The following is a 22,473-nucleotide window of genomic DNA, read 5'->3' on the forward strand; positions in this document are numbered from 1 at the left end:
TTTTCTAATTATGATAAAAGATTTTCATTTAACTAAACATATATATTAAGGAACAGGTGTAAAATGTTAAAAGCCCCTTACTAACAAAAATACCCAGGAATCCCCGCCAAGAGGAAAATGCTTGAAATATACTTGTTGTATACAGCCTTGCTTACATTTGTGCCATGGATTTTCTATTTTTCTTGTTTGCTAAAGAAACTTAAGCCGCCTTTAGCAACTTTACACGGGGGGATAGATGTATCAAGAAGGGGGGCTATGAAAGCCTTCCAGTGCAGGGCAGCCCACAGAAAGCGGTGGCATGTGTTAAGATGTGACTATTAAATAGCTTTTTCTAATCTCCTCTCACCATGAACTACACACCCATATTCGAAATGTAATCAGTGGATCTAGCATGACTCTGCTAACTGAAAAACAGCATGAATTACTTTTGCTTTCAGCTTCAGTTTTTTTACCATCATACTAGATGGACCAAGAAAAGATGAACCTCCTCACTCTTTTTTAGCTTTCATGAAGGAGAGTCAGACTGGTAGGAGGAGCTAGTGAGCAAGGTGTGAGAGGCACTGAGAACCGTTCTCGTATCCCCAGTGTGTGGAGCAGGTATGTCCTTGTCTTTTACATGCAGTGCAAAATTGATTTCTTTTCTGTTTTTATTGAAATAGAGTCGATTTACAATGCTGTGTTAGTTTCTTGTGTACAACACAGTGATATATATATATATATATATATAATATATATATGTAATATATATATTACAAGATGTTGAAAATAGTTCAATAGGACTTTGTTGCTTATCTATTCTGTATGTAGTAGTTAGCAAGATTGATTTCAGATTCAAAGTGACACCTGAGGATGGGCAAGTGGCCTGCTGTCTGGCATGCAGGGGTCTGTGGCTGGCTTTAGTTTAAAGGAAGCTGAGCTTCTCTGTATGGACCAGTAGCAGCTGCAAAGTGACAGCCAGACACACTGTGTCCCCCTCGATGTGCTTCTCCTTGAGAGAGTCCTCCTGGGGGCCTGCCTGTCTTGCTCTGTCAAGCTATGTGGGCTGGCGTTAGAATTCAGAGAATAAGACAGTCCCTGGCAAGGAGGTTATAGGGAACTGTCATCTATAGAGATTGTTTCTTTTTAATGTTTCTATTAGTCAATTTAAGAAAGCTCACAGTGAGAGCTCTGTAAATCTCTATGTAGAGATAAATTTAGTCCCCTCACTCCTGATCTTTATTACTTAAACATTACGATCACATCAAAACTATCTTTCTCTTTCTGTCTCTCTGGCTCCCTCTTCCTCCCTCTTATTCTCTCTCTTCCCCTGTCCCCCAACCCCCGACCCCGCATTTGTGGGTTTATTTTTCATAAGAACATTGGAATCATTTGTAGCATGTTTAATACATACACAACCTAGTTTTAACAATCCTTTTGGGTGATTTTTTTTTCTGTAGATCACATTTTGAAAACTAACCTGGAACAGGATTGAATAGCTGCAGTTTGTTAATTTGATGTTAAAAATTATGTGACTTATTCACAGCTAAGAAATCACAGGTCTGTTTCTTTAAAACATTTTTTATTGAGTTGTAGTCATTTTACAATATTGTGTCAAATTCCACTGTAAAGCACAATTTTTCAATTATATATGAACATACATACATTCATTGTCACACATTTCACTGTGAGGTACCCCAAGATCTTGTATATATTTCCCTGTGCTATACAGTATAATCTTGTTTATCTATTCTGCATATGCCAGTCAGTATCTACAAGTTTTGAACAACCAGTCTGTCTCTCCCCCCGCCCTGCCCCCTTGGCAACCACAAGTTTGTATTCTATGTCTATGAGTCAGTTTCTGTTTTGTATTTATATTCATTTTAAAATTTTTTGAGATTCCACATATGAGAGATCTCATATGGTATTTTTCTTTCTCTTTCTGGCTTACTTCACTTAGAATGACATTCCCCAGGAGCATCCATATTGCTGCAAATGGCGTTATGTTGTCAGTTTTTATGGCTGAATAGTATTCCATTGTACAAATATACCACTTCTTCTTCATCAAGTCATCTGTTGATGGACATTTAGGCTTTTGACATCTCTTGGCTATTGTAAATAGTGCTGCTATGAACATTGGGGTGAAGCTGTCTTTTTGAAGTAGAGTTCCTTCTTGATATATGCCCAGGAGTGGGATCACTGGGTCATATGTTATGTCTATTCCTAGACTTTTGAGGAATCTCCATACTGTTTTCCACAGTGGCTGCACCTAACTGCATTCCCACCAGCAGTGTAAGAGGGTACTCTTTTCTCCACAGCCTCTCCAGCATTTGTCATTTGTGGACATTTGAATGATGGCCATTCTGGTTGTTGTGAGGTGATACCTCACTGTAGTTTTGATTTGCATTTCTCTGATAATTAGAGATATTGAGCATTTTTTCTTCTTCCTATTGATCATTTGTATGTCTTCCTTGGAGAATTGCTTGTTTAGATCTTCTGCCCATTTTTGAATTGGGCTGTTGGTTTTTTCTTATTATGTAGTATGAGCTACTTATATATTCTGGAGATCAAGCCTTTGTTGGTTTCATCATTTGCAAAAATTTTTTCCCATTCCTAATATTTTTGTTTTGTTTTACTTATGGTTTCCTTTGCTGTGCAGAAGCTTGTAAGCTTAGTTAGGCCCTATTTGTTTATTCTTGCTTTTATTTATACTGCTTGTGTAGACTGCCCTAGGAGAACATTTTTGAGCTGTATGTCAGATAATGTTTTACCTATGTTTTCTTCTAGGAGGTTTATTGTATCTTGTGTTATGTTTAAACACTTGATCCATTTTGAGTTTATTTTTGTGTATGGTGTAAGGGAATGTTCTAGCTTCATTGATTTACATGCTGCTGTCCAGTTTTCCCAACATCATTTGCTGAATAGACTATCATTTTTCCATTGTATATTCTTGCCTCCTTTGTCGAAGATTAGTTGACCAAAAGCCTGTGGGTTCATTTCTGGGCTTTCTATTCTATTCCGCAGACCTGGTTTTTATAAAGTTGTTTCTCTCACATTTTCCTGCAGCTTCCTTTAAGTTTTCCATTTAAAGAGGGGGACTGGACAACTCTGGTCATTATAATGTAGCTGTTAGAGGATCCTGTTTTACCTTTGTATTCTTTTCTCCCACAATGAAGAATCAGAAAAAAGGAGATGGTACAGGAGCAGTGTTTGAATTTTCTTGCTGCTTTGCTCTGAAAAAAAAAAATTATAGACCTTGTTTCTTAGTAACCTGAAGTTTGCAGATTGTGTTCAAATATGTAACCCAATTTGTTTAGTGCAATTATTGTGGATAAATCTCCATCTAATTCAGTAAGCATGCACTGAAATCCCTTTTTGTGCTGCATTCTATGCTCATATATAAGCTTTGACTTATCTGATTTTATTATCAAAACATCCTCCAGACTGGACTTACCATTTTTTTATAATACCCCTATAATTATTCTTAAAAACTTAGGTTTATCTAGGTGAGGCTTCTTGTTTAAGGCCACACAAGTAGTAACTGATAAAGCTGGTATTTTTTAAAAATATTTTTGATAGTATTTGAGGCATCTTGAATACTTGACCTATAAATATGGAACTGAATAGTTGAGACATTTGAATATAATATCATGTTTATATAGTCTGATTATGAAAAATGCATAGATATTATAGGGAACTTTTAATATAATGCCAATCAGAAATATGCCAGAAGTAACATGGTACAATAGTTTTTAATACTTAATTTTTAAAATCAAATTTGCCTTGGAAAACAATTACAAGGGAATCTCATATCCTTTTCACCTAGATTTACCCACTGGTGGCATTTTCCTAGATTTGCTTCCTCTCTCTAAATATATGTATATGTCTCTCTATATAATATAAAACAGTATTTGCATTTTCATTCTTATTTTCATTTATGGGATTAAGTTGCAAAAATCCTGACCACTCTCAGCTAAGTACCTTGGCCTAAATCTCTCAAGATTCAGGACATCCTCCTGAAACAGAAGAAGAGTGGCAAGTGGAAGAAGGAGCAACTGTGTGGGAACATTGACCTAAAGTGTGCAGTCTCCTTCTCAAAAAGGGGAGGCAGGAGGGTGGGAAAAGTCTTCAGTAGTTTACCTATGAGGATGATGTTACCTGTGCGTTTTTCCATACATAGACTTCATTATGTTCAGGTAGTTTATTTTTATTCTTAATTGTATTTTGTTTAGTTTTCACATATTTGTAGACTTTGCAGTTTTATTCCATCTATTAATTTCCAGTTTCATTTCATTGGGTTCAGAAAAGATACTTTGTATGAGTTTAACCTTTTAAAATTTGTTGACTTGTTTTGTGGCCTAAAATAGGGTCTATCCTTGGAAATATTCCATGCCCATCTGGGAAAACGTGTTTTCTCTTGTTGTTGGATGAGAGTGTTCTGTATATGTCTGTTTGGTTCAATTAATTTATAGTGTTATTCAAGTACTCTGTTTTTTCTACCTATTATTGCAAGTAAGGTATTAAACTATTGTATTATTGTTAAGTGATCTGTTGCTCAATATTGTCAATGTTTATTTCACATATTTTGGAACTCTGAGGTTCAGGTATACATATTTAGAATTGTTTATCTTCTAGATAAACTTGACTCTTTTAACATAATGTCCTTCTTTGTCTCTTTTAACAGTGCTTGAAATAACTTTTTTATCTCATATAGATATAACCACAACAGTACTCTTTTTGTTGTTATTTGAATAGAAAATCTTCCTGGGGTGTACAGTAAGGTGGTAGTTGCTCAGGCTGACCTGTCTCCAACCTGTCTGGTGGCAAACCAGCACCCATTCACTCCTTCTAGTCTAGGCTTCTCCAGCCTTTCTATCTGTTTCAGTCTTTCTCCAAGTAGCCAAGGGGATTTGTCTCCTCTGTGCAGGACACCAGGACTGGGATGCCAAGTCTGTGGATTGACCTACTCACTCCTCAGGGTTAGGGTCTATTTGCACAGTCTTCCTTTTCCTCTTTGTCCTTCCCTAGGTGCACAGGTCCCAACCTGAAGTTTTTACTCCTCCCTAATTATGTGGAAATATCTCTTGAAATCTTGTTTGTATAGGAGTTCTGCCAGTTTTCAGTCACTTTTCTGTGAGAAGTTATTATCCCTCATCTTGACCCCCCTCCTCTGGAAACAGTATTCTTGATTGGTAGGTTCCCCCCTACCCCATCACTCAGTTTTTAGCAATTTAAACATATCATTCCACTGCCTTCTGGCCTCCAAATATTTTGTTGATAAATTGACTGACAATCTTATTGGATGTGATGAGTTACTGCTTTTTGTCACTTTCAAGATTCTCTCTTTGTCTTTTGACAGTTTGATTATAATATGCCTCAGCATTGGTCTCGGATTATTTAATCTACTGGAGTTTGTTGAATATCTTGCATTTGTAGATTTATATATTTCATTGCATTGGGAATTTTTTAGCCATTATTTCCTCAAATAATCTCTCTGCCCTGCCTCTCCCTTCTGCTTCAGGAACTTTCATAATGTATATACCTGTCTATATGACAGTATTCCATAAGTTTGTTAGGCTGTATTCACTTTAAAAAAATTATTTCTTCCTTCTGCTCCTGAGACTTGATAATTTCAAATGTCCTGTCTTCAAGTTTGCTGGGTCTTTTTGCCTGTGCAAGTCTAATCCCCTTTATATGTATTCAAATGCTCTTCCCCTGAGCTTTACCCCCAAGGCTAATTCCCTGTAGAAAATGTGAAATTCATTCATTGTATTTTCCAGCCTCAGAATTTCAGTTTGGTTCCTTTTTTAATTATTTTTATCTCCTTGTTCATTTTCTAATTTTGTTCATATATTGTTTTTCTGATTTTTTTAGTTATTTATCTGAGTTTTCCTTTAGCTTTTTAAGCATATTTTTAAAAAGTTATTTTAAAGTCTTTGCCTAAAACATCTAATGCACATGTTTCCTCAGGGTTTTTTTTTTTTTTTTTACCACTTTATATTCTTCCTTTGGAAGGGCCATATTTTCATTTATTTTATATGCCTTGTGATTTTTGTTGTTGTTGTTGAAAAATTGTATATTTATTTATCTATTTATTTATTTTAAATGAAGGTACTCAGTACTTAACCCAGGATTTTGGACATGTTAAGTACATGCTTTATTACTGAGTTATTACCCTCCCACCCCCTGAAAATTGAGCATTTATGAAAGCAGTCACCTTTCCCATTCTTTGCATACTGGCCTTTTGACAAGGAAGTCTTTTCCTAAGCTGGCTCTTGATTTTGAAACTTTGGATTAAACTTAAGAGAAGTTCTAAAGTCTTTTTAGGCTTTTTTGAGCATGCATCTTCCCTGGGCCTGTGTTTTGCTTTTTCAGTTTTCCCATATATGTGCTCCTTTTAAGTATATTAATTTCCCAAAGGATGCCTCCTTTGAACTTTTGATTGTCTATTGTGTGTCTCCACCCTGAAAAGAAAAAGAAACATTCAGTTTCTCTTCTCAACTTTCTATTCTCTATACTTATTTCTGGTCACCACATACGTGAGCATTTTTTCACAATAAGCAATTCTGACACTAACTTCCAAGAGTTAGTTTATACCCTACAGATTTAGGGCTCAGTCCCACAAGACTTCTCCTCAGTTCAGATGCAATTACAAATCCAGGTTGTCACCTGTGCTTCTGACTAACTGGCTGTACATTGGAGTTACCCATCTCTTCCCCAGGTTCAATGATTTGCTAGGATGGCTTAAGAACTCAGGAAGGATAGTTTGCTTACTAGATTACTGGTTTATTTTTAAAAAGGATACAGCCTATAAACAGCAAAATAGGAGATGCGAAGGGAAAGATATCAAGAAAAGCATGTGGAGCTTCCATGACCCCTTTGGATGTGCCACCTTCTAACAACATCCACATATTCATCAAGCCAGAAACTCTCTGAACCATTTCAGTTAGGTTTTATTTATTTTTTAATGGAGGACTTCTTAGATAGATATGGTTGATTAAACTATTGGTCATTGGTGATTAACTCAACTTTCATCTCTTCTCTGCTCCCCAGTGGTTGGAGCATTAGGCTAAATGTTGCAACTTTCTAATAACATTGATTCCTCTAGCAAACAACTCCATTGTAGTGATCTAGGGGCTTTACAAAATCACCTCATTAACATAAACTCAGTTGTTGTTGAAAGGTGCTTGTTATAAATATCAAAAGACTCTCCTTTCATCTTTATCAGTCTGGAGCTATTTTAGGAATTGAGGACAAAAGACCAAAAGTTACAAGAAAAATAATTTCATCTCTCTCATCACATAGGGTTTTAAGAGCTATATACCAGGAATAAGGACAATGATCAAATTTGTGTTTCTTATTATACATCTCAATATCACACACCCATAATATCTTGTCATAGGTGTCTGCAGGTCATTCTCCCTGCAGCTTTCCCAAGCAATGCCCACTGCTTCTCCCTGCCTAAGATCCAAATAAGGGAAAAGATAACAGTCCTTCAGGCAGCCCATGAGATGTCAGAACATTGTAAATGCAGTCTGCTCTGCTCTGTTTATTTTGAAAAAGGGAATTGGAAACTCAATTGATGCCTTAGATAGTCTATTTTATATATTCACTGGTAACCTCTTGCTCTAGGCATCTGTGGAGCTGTCTCTCCACATTTTTCCTTGAGAAATACCTGCTGCTTCTTTCCACCTGATATCCAAGTTTTACCACCACCTACCCCTCTGCCACCCTTCCCTGAGTTTCATGTGAGGTGAAACAGAGACCTGAATAGGCAGCCCTGACAGGTTAGAACATTATAAAATTCCCTCTCTCTGAATCAGGGGAGGGAATTGGGAAATGATTTGCCACTTCCTTAAAGACCTTACCACAATGGGGACAGAGGGCAACAGAAAAACCACAGAATTTCCTACCATTTTGAATGAGGCTGTTTCTTGATTTGGTATTTGGTTGGTTGCTTTGGACCTTTGACTGTTTTATGGAACTACTGTAAGGTTATTCTAGCTAGTATTTTGGTTGTTGTTTATATCTCCTTGGGGAAACAAGAGCTTAGAATTTGCTAGTCTGTCATTTTGCTCAAGTATGTAGATTTTCAATCCTTTCTCAATGACATTCACTCAGCCTTTGTGAGAACCATTTACCTCATTTCCAAAGTAGTTATGTTAATTTCTAACTTTCAGTCTCTTGTGAATATCAGTTTAGCTGGATATGTAAGTTATTATCAAAGGGCTTGGTATATTGTAGGCCTTCAGTGCATCATAACAATAACTTTAATTATATTATTATTTTGAAATAACAGTTTGGAGAGTGATATTATATTATTTCACTACCAATATCATGAGAGACTTGAGGGAATGATGGGGGAAAACCTCTGCAGTATGCTAATTCTAGGTTACATTTTGTCTCATGGAAAGCACAGAACTCTTACTTACCTTATCCTAAGTTGATAGATGCTTTGTATAAGTCTGAGTTAGAGAATGACTTTATAATCTGATTTCCACTAAGAAGCTCTTCTAGGTTGGCAGGTTGCCATGGCATCCAGACCCAAAATGATGGACCCCATTTGTCTGCAGGAAAGTGTCAATGTGCTTTCAGTGAACCAAAAATTTCTGCAGATTCTTGGTGAGATTTCTTTGCCAGTGCTGGTGGTGGCCATTGTAGGGCCGTATCATACAGGCAAATCCTACTTGATGAACCATCTTGCAGGTCAGAAACATGGTGAGTGTTGTACAGGGTCAAGGACCAATTGCTTGATTCTAGCTAATACCTCAGCTTCTTAATTTTTGTCCTGATCTTGTGTAGGGAGAACCAAACTTCTCTTAACAAATCAACTTTCCACTCCTATTTCTCACTGCTAAACCACTGTCTTACTGTAATTCATTATCATATTGTATGTTTTATTCCTGTAAAGCAAAATTTCTCCTACCAATTCTCACAATCCTACCTTATTTTACATGCTTAAGCACTGGACTCTTGCAATTGTGTCTACTCGCTCTTGAAACACATTTTGCTTTTTTATGGACTATACTCATCAACATATAAATGTGTTCAAATGTCTATAATCTTAAAAATATTTCCTGTATGTCATATACTACTGTGGCTAACACCTCTCCCCACTTTTGAAAAATTTGTCTGACAAAAAATATAATCTTGATTTTTTTTCCCACCTTTTTCTCTTCCCATGTCTGTCTTCAGTCCATTTCTCTCTGGCTTTGAACCTCACCATTCTTTCAAGATACTCTTGTTATGGTTATCAGTGACTTCCATTTTGTCTGATTCATGGATTCCCCTTTGCCTCTATGTTGAGCCCTTGCTTGGTATCTTTATCACAATTAATGTTCGTTCCTCCTTGAAACAGATGACACACAAAGTAGGACATTCTTGAGGAAATGGAGAAAGCACCAACTTGTAGGCTGGGATACTGACATTCCAATAGATCTGACTCTGTATCCCCTTGGTTGTTTAGATTATCTGCTCTAACTGAATGCTGCTTTCTCCCCTCTCCTCACAGGCTTTCCTCTAGGCTCTACAGTGCAGTCTGAAACCAAGGGCATCTGGATGTGGTGTGTGCCTCACCCACGCAAGCCCAATCGTACTCTGGTGGTCCTTCTGCACAATTAGAGCCTGGGGGATGTGTGAATGGTAAAGCAGAAATTCACAATTAAATCCTTTTTATTCTGGATTTTCCCCTTATCTCTCCATGGTCCTAGAAATTTTACTGCTTTTATCTGTAAAATCTAGAAATCAATTTTAGTAAATAAGGCAAACTATGTTTTGTTTGAATCTCACTTCTAGGTAAGTTATCATAGTGTCTTAGATAAATTCTTTTATTTCTTGGCACTGTGTGGATGACTTAATTACATTTAGTAAGTCATTATTGAATGGCTGAGTTCCAGGCCTTTGGACTTAGAATTGTAGATATCAGTGACCAAAGTAAATGTCCTGCCCTAAAAGTGTCTTTAGTTCAATTGACAAGACATTATCTGCAGTCAGATTTAATACCATGTAATTGGGAAAGAAGCAGGCTGGAGAGAAGAATAAATTACATTGCATTGCAATCCCCAATTTCTGGGAAATTCATGGGAGCTCCATGGCTGGATTGGCTTTTTTGAGTTATCCTGAGTTTGGGACAGGGGTGCTGATACATTTTTGAAGAGCTGCTCCAGAAGCCTTTCTAATTAAGAGGGCTGACACCTGAAGACTGTCTTCCACCAGCACTCCCAACAGCTGGGGTAATAAGTCCTTCAGTTTTGAAAGGCAATCCAGGCAGCACCTGACTGGTTTTGAGAACTTACAGTTAAGCATAACTAAGAAAGAGAAGTATCAATCTGTGAGTGAGGAAAAATTTCTGATTCACCTTCTTAGCTACAAGGTGAAGAGTGTATTTGAGGGTTGGATTTAAGAGACGGGTTTACATTTTCTATGATGAAGTTCATCAACTACTCACAGAGTGTTCTGGAAATCTGTGAGACACCTCTGAATGTGCAAGTTCTATAAAAGTAAGTTTTTGTCCTACAAGAAACATTTTAAAATGGATTTTTGGTGTTTTAGCTTTCTGCTAATGGGTGAAATGAACTATCCCTCCTTTCACCATTTTGAGATTTATTTGGAAATAGTACCTACATTTTTATAGCTCTGTCTTTTTTCTCAACAGGAGTTAGAAAGTCTGCTTACTTTTAAAGCCATATATCAAACAATGATATAATCTTGCTGTTGAAATAATTGCTTGTCCTAACTGCTACTTCTTCTTATCCTAATTGATTATTTTTAAAAACTGGGTTTTGGGGAAAGAAAGTAATGAATAGACTCTTATCCCCCAAACTCCCATTTAGAATTTTCTCAACATAAACCACAGTTTTTGCATTTACACTGGGAGCAACTTTACATGCCATTTATAATAAAATAAAAACTATTTCCAGTTTATGCCATCATTTAGACAATGCTATGATTTATACAACTTAGCCTGGGCTTTAGGGCCCTTGATTAGGCTGCATGAAACTCACCTTAACTTCTCCACTTGCCCTCTGCCCTCAAATGACTCTGTTCTAACTACAAGACCCCTGTCTTCTCCCATCTCTAATTTTGTTTCTCTGGGTTTTCCTGTCTATGGGATCACCTTCATTTCTTCAGTTCCACATTTGCCAGTTCTTTAATATTCAGCTCAAGATATTGAGGAAGCTTTCAGATCACATATTCTTTCTCCAAATTTCATAGCCCTGTTCTTCCTTGATAGACTTCTAAATTTTAGTTTAGTGTTATAGCTATAGGTTTCACTGCTTATATACATTACTGAGAGTAAGCCTTTTACAGATACTTCTATCTTTGTTGCACTTACTGTTATGGATGTTTGTCCACTGCTTTGAAATTATCATGTTGAAAGAAAATTTTCATTTTTAGCATTGCTTTTTTAAAATCTAAGAACAGTGGGGGATATTTAGTAGCTTCCTGCAAGTATTTATTGATTGCATATAATTTAAATACCCAGTTATGCCAACTATGGTATATTTTATATGGACTCTGATTAATAAATATATGCAGAATGAATAAGTGCCCACACTCATCACTGAATTCCTAATTACACAACAGGTACTGTATTAGTTTTTCTGTATATGTTATTTTACTTTATCCAATTGAGGAAAAATAAAGCACTGTGAACACTAGAATCCTTTTATATATGAAAAATTTACAAACACAAGAAATGTCTCTGTAATTGTCAAAGTTGATATCTGCATTTACATCTGTCTTCAATTTCTTTGCATGGTGAGTATGTTAGCTGAAATAATAAATGAAACCATGATTGAAGAAGTGTACAGATGAATTTCTAATGTAGGGGTAAACTTCTAACTCTCTTGTTCTAATGTGCTTTCTAGGATGAGTCTAAGAAGGATTCATGGATCTTTGCCCTGGCTGTGGTTCTCTGCAGTAGCTTTGTCTAGAACAGCATGAGCACCATCAACCACCAGGCCCTGGAGCATCTGCAGTATCCTTCCAGGTCCTGAACCACCATGTTTCACTGAATTCATGGGGATGAGGATAGAGTCAGTCTCTCCCTTCCTGTCATTTAGTTTCTTGGGTGGAACAGAGGGGACCCATGGCAAAAGAGTGTGTTTATAATATTTTTATACTAGAGAAATGTGGGAATTGTTGGTAGTGAGTTTCTTTTCCCTAACCAAATGTTAGTTATGCGACAGAGCTTGCAAAACATCAGGGCAAAGTCCTCTCAAACACCTGATAGAGTAGAAGATTCCACAGAATTTGTGAATTTCTTTCCAGACTTTATCTGGACTGTATGGGATTTCACCCTGGAGCTGCAGTTATGTGGTCAGCCTATCACAGAAGATGAGTACTTGGAGAATGCCCTGAGGCTGATTCCAGGTATCAGAGTATGGCCTGGGCAGTGTACGGTCCAATAGAGTGTGGGATCTACTAAACAATATCCCTCATCTCTGTGATTGCATTTGTATTTGAGACTAAATCAAAGTCTGTGGAAATGGTGGCTGGAAAGTGGATTGCAAAGATCTAGGGGCTACAGTTGAAGTTTACTCAAGAAAAGTAAAGTGTAAAGTGAAATTACTCAAAACCAATTTGTTTTTTATACATCTTTAAATTTAGCATCCAGATTTACATGTGTGATGAAACATTCTAAAGACTGGACACTGTGTTTCCTGTTCCATCAATTTTTCTCTGTTGAAGAAAACAACTAATCAGCTAATTGTTAGACATGAAACTGCAGTGAAAAGCTTACCTAATGAACAAAATATAGATTTCACGTATTATTCTTTTCAAAGAGGGTTATAAAACTTTCTAATCCTGTATAATTATATCATCTACAAAATGACTGTATGTTCTAAATAAACCTGAAGAAGTGACTGTCTTTACAATCTATGCCTTTTCAATAATACTGACAATTATTAGAATATTCATTTTACCTTCCACATCATAGCTTTCTCCTAATTCCCACATGTTTACCCATGAATTAATTACAAGGTAAAAAATTATTTTCATGGGTTACATTTCCAAGGATGTGTGTCTATTGAAACCTTGAGAGAAATATCAATCCCAATTTAGTCATTCTTCCTTTCATGTTTCTATTTATGATTTCTCAAAACAGCTATTAAGAAATTGGCTGGCAGGAGAGGACCAGATATAAACATTTACCTCAAAGAGTTTATAGATTAGAGGTGATACCTTAAAATTATGTTTCAGGTACATTTATACTTCAGAGGTTTTTACTAATAAATACATAACACTGCATCAATTATTTTTAGCATCAAAACAGTTTTTCTTAAATAATGAGGATGTCATTCCTAATATTCCAATTACTGTCCATGATCCCTTGTTTGTAGCTCTCCTTTTTGGTTCCACAGCTCAAGTCCTACATGAGGTTGAGTTGAGCAGAATGTATCATGTGACCTTTCATCCTTTTAGCTGCTAGTTAAGCAAACACATCATAGACAACCACTCTACTATGTGCATGTCTGGAGAGACCAGCCATAGGTTTCCTTTACTGGGTCAGATGTCTCCCTAAATTTCTCTGCAGTTATATCATTGGTATAAGTCTGATGTGCAAAGAAGTATTGAATGTCTATGTTAAAACAGTTCTATGTGTAGAAATGGCAAAGACACACAAATCCCTGCCATGAACACCTGTAACCCCCTCGCCTCAAGACTCTACACACTCTAATCCCTGTTTTTCTGTCCCTCAGGGAAGAATCCCAAAGCCCAAACATCCAATCTACCCAGAGACTGCATCAGGCATTTATTTCCAAGATGGAAGTGTTTTGTCTTTGACTGGCCAACATAGGAAAAAAATTCTAGCCAATATTGGGATGGCATCTGAAGACCAACTGGATCCTAAATTCCAGGAGCAAACAAAAAATTTCTGTTCTTACATCTTCACTGAAGCAAGGACCAAGACCCTCACAGAAGGAATCATGGTCACTGGGAAAGGTGAGTCTCTTTTTCCCATTTCCATGGGGACTGCTATGTGTTGACTATTTTATATAATGTGCTTTCTAGTATTTTTGTTTGATTCTATAAAGAATTCTGATTTTACAGACTTTTATACTCCATGAAGAAATCTGTATACTTTATAATTATCTCACTTTGGGGGATTTACAAATTCCTTCCCCAAATTTCAACTTTTGTCAATGATATCGGTGACTCCCACTTATCTGAAAACATCCTCCACTTAGAATATAATCACTCTCTTGGTGTAAAAACAGAATACTGCATGTTTTCAAAGAAAGTCCTATACAATAAGTGTTCTTCACAAGGAGAATTCAAAAGATAATTTGAGAATTTAGAGTGGTCCAAAAATAAATATTAGCCCATAAATCTCTGAAAATCCATTCAAAGCCTCAGAATTAGGAATAAATTAAACATAGTACACTTTGCCTCATCTGTCTATCTATGTAATCTGTATTGCTTTCAATTTTTAAAATGAGAAACTGTATTTTCCAGGTAGCCCCTAGTATGTTAGATAGAAGTAGATATTAACTTTTTTAGTCCTGTGGCCTGGAAAACCATAAAAATGAAGAGTCAGTAGGAAAATGAAGGTGATAATAGTAGAAGGAGGTAGGGGTGCGTGTGTGTGTTTGTGTGTGTGCATGTGTATATGACCCTAGAAGCATAGTCTCAGAATCCTGGAGCCATTGATTGATAACTTGATATTTAGCCCCTAAATTTCCTGGCTTCTTCAGGGCTGAGGACTCTGGTTGTGACCTACCTGGATACTATCAATAGTGGAGCAGTACCTCGCTTGGAGAACGCAGTGACAACTCTGGCCCAGTTGGAGAACTCAGCTGCCATTCAGAAGGCAGACAACCACTACAGCGAGCAGATAGCCCAGCGAGTGAGCTTCCCCACAGACATGCTGCAGGAGCTGCTGGAGGTGCATGCTGCCTGTGAGAGGGAAGCCCCTGCAGTCTTCATGGAGCACTCCTTCAAGGAAGACAAGCAGGAGTTCCAGAGGAACCTTGTGGTAATCTGTCTTAGTATTTACTTTATGTCGCCTCCCCTTGAAGAATGAAGCCTAGAAGTGTTGTTACCGGTCCCACGGCTCATCTCTCACTCAAGGATAAAGTAGTCCATGTTCTCATGAGGGACAGAGTTTCAAAGGACTACATTTCCTTCTTTTTTGACTGCCAGAACTCAGGCAGTTTATCTGGAACTCCCTTTGACCTTCAATGAAAAATCAGTATAGATATCCTCTTGAAATAAATACTTCTGTGGATTCCAAGCCTGTCCAGAACACCCAAGACATTCTTTAGCTGGCTTCTTTTCTGTGAACACACTTCTATGGCTGGGAACAAAAATTTCTCTTTTCAGATCCATATCTCAGGCCACTTTCAGCTTAGGTTGCTCCTTGTTGTATCTATCATTGAAGACAGAATCACTGAATGTGGCAGCTTCAAGGAACCAGAGAGATTAGGTAATGCAACTCCAACAGCTCAGATGAAATACCTAAAGGAGGTTAGGGAACTTCCCCATGGTCTTCCAGAGTTTTCAGAGCTGTGAATAAATCAAATCTTGTGACTGCTGTTTTATTACATGTCCTCCAACAGAATACTTTTCTCATGAGGAACACAGTTAGACCAATTCTTCTACCAGATCCTTTGGAAATTTACTTCCTCTGTTCCTTGCTTCTGGTGACAGCCCTCTATCTTTCTTCCCTCTAGGAAATCATAAAGAATAAGAAAGATGATTTCTTGATGCAGAATGAAGAGACATCAATCAAATATTGCCAGACTAAACTTGATCAACTTTCAAAGGCACTAATAAAAAGTATCTCAGCAGGAACTTTCTCTGTTCCTGGAGGTCATGAACTCTACAGGAAAGCAAAGGAAATTATTGAAAAGGAATATCACCAAGTGCCCATGAAAGGAGTGAAGGTGAGGAATAAGGGAAACATGGGGAACCTACAGAATACTCAAAGGGGTCTCCTGAAAATCTGAGAGTGCAGCTCCATGCATGCATAAAGAGAGTGTATGGGGCCATTCAAAACAGCTGTGGCTTTTAAGGTTCACTGCATGCTATTTATTCCTGAAGGTAGTACAAATGTCAACTCCCAACCATGAGTACAGATTTCTTAAATCCACAAGAGACAGAACAGAAATTATTCATTTTTTTTTACTCAACAACATATTTGACGTGTTGAGCACTGATAATTTACAAGTCAGTCTTTGTACACAAGGATGATCACAAGTGAGACAGGAAGTCAACTACATAGGCAAGCTATAACACTCTGGAAAGAGCTACTTAGGTGTTAGAAACAAATATAATATAATAATAATAATAATAATAATAATAATAATAATAATAATAATAATAATAACAATAATAATAATAATAATAATAAATAATAATAATAATAATAATAAAACAATAATAATGCAACTAATATATATTGAACTGTTGTTTCCTATAGCCAAAATGTTAAGCTCTTTCCCTAGACTCTTTAACTTAATCTTTCAAATAGCATTAAGAAGCATCTACATTATCAACATTTTAAAGATCTCAAATGAGAAGCATAGGCAGGTTAAAATAAGTTGTCTAAAGTTATAACCAGCTAGTGGCAGAGGAGAACAGCAGCACAATTTAGAGGCACTATTTCACACTGGTAAAGCAGATATGTAAAAGCACCAGAGATTTGGGGTTTGTAGAACTGAACATGATTCTGACTGGCTGGATTCTAGAGTGGGGAGAAGGAAGTAGCACTGGGCAAGAGACTGGAGAGAGACAGGTCACTCTAAGGAGCTTGGACTCATTGTAAGGAACCACTGTGGAACTTTAAAATTGAAGCAAAAGTTACATGGACTTAGTTGTCTTTGCATCACTAATTTCCCTATTGGAAATCTAATTTCTGTGCTCCTCCTTGGTTCCTCAGGCAAATGAGTTCCTCCAGAGGTTTCTGCAGTCCCAGATGGCACTAGAGAAATCCTGCAGGCAGATAAAGCCCTCACTGATGGGGAGAAGCCCATAGCAGGTACAGGGTAGGGCTGGGCTCACAGTGGGATGTGTATGTTCTTGCAGTGCCCTCTGACAGTTGTGAGAGCAAAACCTTCCCAATACCGGAGCTTCCTTCCTTCCTGTGGAACAACCATGCTGCATCTGGAAACAGCAAAGGGAACTGTGGTTGGACCCCAGACAGGCAGAGCCCTTTCTCTCACATTCTGAAGTGTGTTCTCAATGGTGTGGACATGGGGTTTTGGGGGAGGACTTCAGAGATTTCCTACCTCTCTCTTTAATTTGGTTTGGCCTCTGAGCTCAGGAGGGTGGAGGTCAATCCTTGCCTATTTTTCCCTCTCTAATACCTTCCTGGGGCAGAAGAGTGGACCTGGAAAGAGACAGCTGAGAAGGAACAGGAGCTGCTGAAACAGAAACTGCAGGAGCAGCAGCAGCAGGTGGAGGCTCAGAAGAGAAGTCTCCAGAAACACATAGTTCAGATAATGGAGAAGACGGTGAGAGAAAGAGAAAACCTGCTGAGAGAGCCAAACAAGATATTGGAGCATCACCTGAAGGTGAATCAGGCTGTGGCAGTAGTAGAGCTTGATAGATTTGCCCTGGTACCCCAGGAAGGGATGGGTGAAGGTTACAGCATGGTCATGCAGAGATCAGAAGTGCATCTACTGCTTGTGATTTATTAAAACCCTGAAGTCTTTGAATCCTTCCAAAACCTTTAAATTTGGCTCTGTAAGTAGACTTTGGAGAGTTCAGGATGAGTATTCCCCCCTCTAATCCAAGCCCTCAGAGAATATAAATAGGGTTGAATAGCCATTTAGAGAATTTTAAAATGACCTCACAGGGCTTCATTGAACAGATATTCCAATTATGTGTGTTTAATATGAACAACAACTAGTACGCTCTACCAAGGTCACTACCTTTTACCAGGAGACCTGCTCAGCCCAAGGCCCTGAGGTAGATCTGTTCTGACATAAGACTACCAGAAATGTCCAGACTTAAAAACACATAGAAATGATAGATTTTAAACTTGCTGCATTGCCTCCAGGTGTGGACAGATCCCCAAGCTATCATGTGGCTTGGAGGGATTTCTCTCATTGTTCATCTGAACATGATTTATAAGAGATTTCTATAATTTAGGGGCCATGTGTTTATAACAGATTTCTATAATATGGGTGACAGTGTCATCCTGAGTGGGACTGAGAATTAGTGCAGTCAGACCAAGGCTACCTCTCATTTGCATTTTTTGACTGGAAAATATTACATTTGTCCTCATGCCAGGCTTAGTCTCCTGGCAAAACCCTAAGGTATATGAATATTATTAAGGCTGTAAACTACACTTCTTCTTAATATTTTGGTCCAAACCAGGAAATATTCCTTGTTACAAGAGTCTCCTTTCATGATTAAGAGAGAACAATATTAGGAATAAAACAAAGATAGTCTGACAAAGTTTCAAAGTTTGACAAAATGTAATCCTTGAAAAAATGGGGGATTTAAAAAGTTTTACTTCCTTCCTCATTTTTTTTTTTTTTAGGTCCAAGAAGATCTGTGTACTGAAGGATTTAGAAAGAAATGTGAGGAGTTGAGTACAGAGAAAAATCATTTGGGAGAGAGAATTGTTGATAATAAAATGATGATAGTTCCTTGCTTGCACAAGCCTTGGACAACCTTGGCAAAAGAATCGCTTCGTTATTGCCTGCCCCAGCTAATATTCTTGGTAATGTTATGAAAGTAGTGAGCTCAGTATTTAAAAAGAAGTAGCTCTCCTTGTAAAGAAATCAGATAAATAATATAATATACATGTATGTTCTCTGGCCTATTTCTGATATGCATGCTTTTCACTTTCATCCAGCAATGCTTTAAATATAAAAAGTGATTTCTAGAGAATACTGATGCCTGGCCCACATTAGATAGAATAAATGCATGGACACTTTGATATAGTGTGTTCAGTTTTAGGAAATATATATGTGTGCAAAATCATATATATGTGTATGTACATATATACAAGAGTTTCACTGAGGCTTCACTTCTAATGGCAAAAGATTGGAAACCACTTAATGCTCATTTATGTAATTTGGTAATATATATTTTGCATGTATTTATACTAGAATTCTATGTTGCTAGTAAATAGATAGTGGAGCTCTATTTGTATAAATATAGAACAATCTGGAAGATAGAATGTAGAGTGAAAAAATGAGGCACAAAACAGTTTGTAAAATGTGTTCACCATAAAAAAAAAAAGGCAATTATTTTGGGCTCTCATAAACATGTATGTATAGTACATTTCTGGAAGATTCATTAGAAATTGGTATCATTGGTTCTTCCTGGAGAAGACAGCTTGGCATCAGGGATGGAAAGGACACATGCTTTTCATTATATACTCTATATTTTCAATTTTGCAAAGTTAGCTTGTGTTATTTCTCGAATAACAAAGAAAACAAACTACAATACTAATAATTAAAATAGTAAATGGAATGTGAATAAATGGAATTGCTCATTGCTTCCAGAAATGACATTAGCCTGCTTAATGAGGGGTATAAGACTAAGATCAGAATACTAGAAAATAACGTTTGCATCCTAATCTTGTTTTTGCTTTGGCCTTGGTTTTTAATCCCTTATATTTGCTTCAAAAATAAGGTATGAAATTTCCTGTTACCCCTTGAAATCTCAACAACAGTAACCTTTATTTCATAGGTTTCAATTACACTTTTACAGTGTTTAGAAACAAATTACTAAACACTAAGAATAGTCACTGGTGAGAGGAATTCCCATCATCCTTAAGTTCAGTGATGACATCTCTGCTGTTGGCAAGTACAGAAGGGGTGATGCACCACTGCAGAAATGGATGCCTTGATAGTAATGGGGAATGAAAAACCCAGACACACAGAGGCCAGGTGTTGGCATTTAAACATCAGAATTCAAGTACATACAATAAGAGTAATGAGCATCGTGGTTTGTCTTAGCTCAGGCTGCTATAACAAATTACCATAGACTGTGTGGCTTACAAAACAAACATTTATTTCTCCCAGTCCTGGAGGCTGTAAGTCCAAAAGAACTGTGCCAGCATTGTTATTTTCTTGGTAAGGGTCCTCTTACAGCTTTACAGATGACAAGGTTCTTACTGTGTCCTAGCATGGTGAAGAGAGAGAGAGAGAGAGAGAGAGAGAGAGACAGAGAGAATGAATCTCATGATTCTTTGTTATACAGGCACTAATTAGATTCATGAAGGCCCCACACTCATTATCTAATCCCTCCCAAACCCCATTTCCAAGCACATTGGGACATTGGTATTTGGGGTTTCCTCAAATGGATTTTGGAGAACACATTCAAACATTCAGTCTATAATTTGGTTGGAGTGGCAGCCAGCAGACCTGACCAGAGGAAATTCTGAAGATGGCAAATAAAACAAGGTGTCTGTAGAGAAAAAAAGAATGGGGAGTAAACCATTGGAATCAAGGATATTTATAGGAAGCTGAGAGGTAACATTGATAAAAGGTTATAATCCGTAGCCTTGGTCTAAAACAATTTCAGATGATGGAACTATCACCTGGAGGGGAGGGCAGGATCCCAGGAGAGAGGACCTTGCAACTCTGGGATGAGGATAAATGATAATGATTTTCACAGTTCCTCTCCTAGGGGACCTCTGGAAATATACTTGGATCCATATGCTGGGAAATGAGAATGCCCAAACACTTCAAGGACTCTCAGAATCAGGATCCAAGCTAGGAGTGATGCTCAGATCCTGAAAAGACATCACAGTCTCCCTGTTAGAGGTACATGACATCCTGGTATGAACACAGTCTTGGCCAAGGTGCAACTAACTTGGTCTACTATTTTTTTCAAATAAAAGTATAGTTCGTCTGAAGACAGACACCATTTTATATATATATATATGTATTTTCTTTACATCTTCATAGTGTATGTTTAGGCACAGAGGGTACTTAGTAAGAAACTTCTGTAAAAACAAAAAGCTGACACATGTGTGATTGTTTTCAATTGCCAGAATTCCATAATCACACCAAACCTCTGAGATAATAGATTGTTTGGATTTTAGATATTAGATTAAGGTCTCTAATTTGACTTAAGGACCAGAGGAGCAGAAGAAACTCTTTTGGTACAGTTTCCCCCTCTGTGACCTTATTCACCACAGTCTCAGTATCTCTGCGAGGATGTTAACTCATCTCCACTGGAGAATTTAAATGACTCCGTCTAGTCATGGCTTCAAGTGTTCAGAAGGAAGAATGAATGTCTTTGCCTTTTAAAGAAGAAACCATATAGTAATGAATATGTGAACAATGAATCATGGGGTTTAATGCAAAATTAAACGATTCTACAGAAATATCTGTATATCTGTTCCCACTGAGAGCTTGACTTAAGCAGATGTTCTAATCCCTTGGACTAGACACACCCTGCATTGAAGAGCAAAGAGAAGCCTTGTCTCTTTTAGATTCGACATACAAGTGATATCACACTCTACTTGTCTTTCTCTGACCTATCTCACTTAGCATAATGTGCTCAAGGTTCATTGATGTTGCAAATGGCAGGATATCCACCTTCCTTGTGACTGAATAATATTCCCTTGTGTATATGTATATGTGCCACATCTTTTGTATCCATTCATGTGTTGACATTTATGTTGCTTTCATTTCTTGGCTACTGTGGTTAATGCTGCAATAAACTTGAGTGCAGATATCTCTTTGAAATACTGTTTCTATTTTCTTTCAATAAAAAATAATAAAACTGACAATGGTCACTTAGAAAAATAAAAAGGCTTTAAAAAGTAGTTAACAATTTATTCACACATCTATTCTAATCCTCATTAAGGAATGCTAGGTTCTAATTATTTACATTGTTTGTTAAATTCTTATGTCATCCCTGCCATTGTTCTGGATTATGTAAAGAGAGAAAAGCAAAGATCTTTTCCTAATGCAGCTTACACTGTGTATGGGACTTACATAATGTTATTTAGGCAGAAATAAATATTGTAATTATATACATGTATATATATATATGTGTGTGTATATAGATGTGTGTGTGTATATAGATATGTGTATGTGTATGTATGTGTATGTGTGTGTGTATATATATAAATATTTTATGTGTAGTGATCAAGAATCTAAGTTGCAACCAAATAGTCATTTTTAAAGTTTGGTTTCAACCTAGTGCATCTTGCCTGGAGATATAATTGTGTATTATAGAGCCCTAAGGACCAAATATGTTAACTTTAAAGTAAGGTAAAACCTAGAGTGCATGGTGATTGAAACAATGAATAAATAGATTAATGTTTGGACGTATGAATAAATGTGACATTTGTTTATTATTTCAAAGGGTAATAAATATCCCTCTTATTACCTATAGGCCAAAAAGTAAAGGCTTTGGTGAAGAATTTTGTGTTTTTTGATCTCTATTCCTTTATCACCTGTACAAATTATTATGTTTAAACAAACTAAAGTGGATTCTGTTTCTATGACTGTACTAGGACTGATATGACAACTCTGGAATATTCTTCCTTGTGTCTCTTTTTCCATTGAAGTG

The 22,473-nt window shown here is 37.0% G+C and overlaps 1 protein-coding gene across 2 annotated transcripts; it reads left to right on the forward strand.

Annotated features, from left to right (window-relative positions):
* Nucleotides 1-459: 459 nt before the first annotated feature.
* LOC141576147 (guanylate-binding protein 6-like) lies at nt 460-21,835 on the forward strand. Of its 2 annotated transcripts, XM_074358625.1 has the most exons (7): nt 460-597; nt 11,847-13,926; nt 14,679-14,959; nt 15,657-15,869; nt 16,865-16,963; nt 17,305-17,498; nt 18,473-21,835. In XM_074358625.1, the coding sequence occupies exons 2-5, from the start codon at nt 13,806-13,808 to the stop codon at nt 16,958-16,960; spliced, it is 711 nt and encodes a 236-aa protein (XP_074214726.1). In that variant the 5' UTR covers nt 460-597; nt 11,847-13,805; the 3' UTR covers nt 16,961-16,963; nt 17,305-17,498; nt 18,473-21,835. The 2 variants fall into 2 exon arrangements, with proteins under 2 accessions (XP_074214726.1, XP_074214727.1); XM_074358626.1 differs by lacking the exon at nt 460-597 and having other exon boundaries at nt 11,732-13,926.
* The last annotated feature ends 638 nt before the right edge of the window (nt 21,836-22,473 follow it).

The sequence above is a fragment of the Camelus bactrianus genome, chromosome 36 (genome assembly GCF_048773025.1).
Source record: "Camelus bactrianus isolate YW-2024 breed Bactrian camel chromosome 36, ASM4877302v1, whole genome shotgun sequence".
In the NCBI taxonomy this organism is placed as follows: Eukaryota; Metazoa; Chordata; class Mammalia; order Artiodactyla; family Camelidae; genus Camelus; species Camelus bactrianus.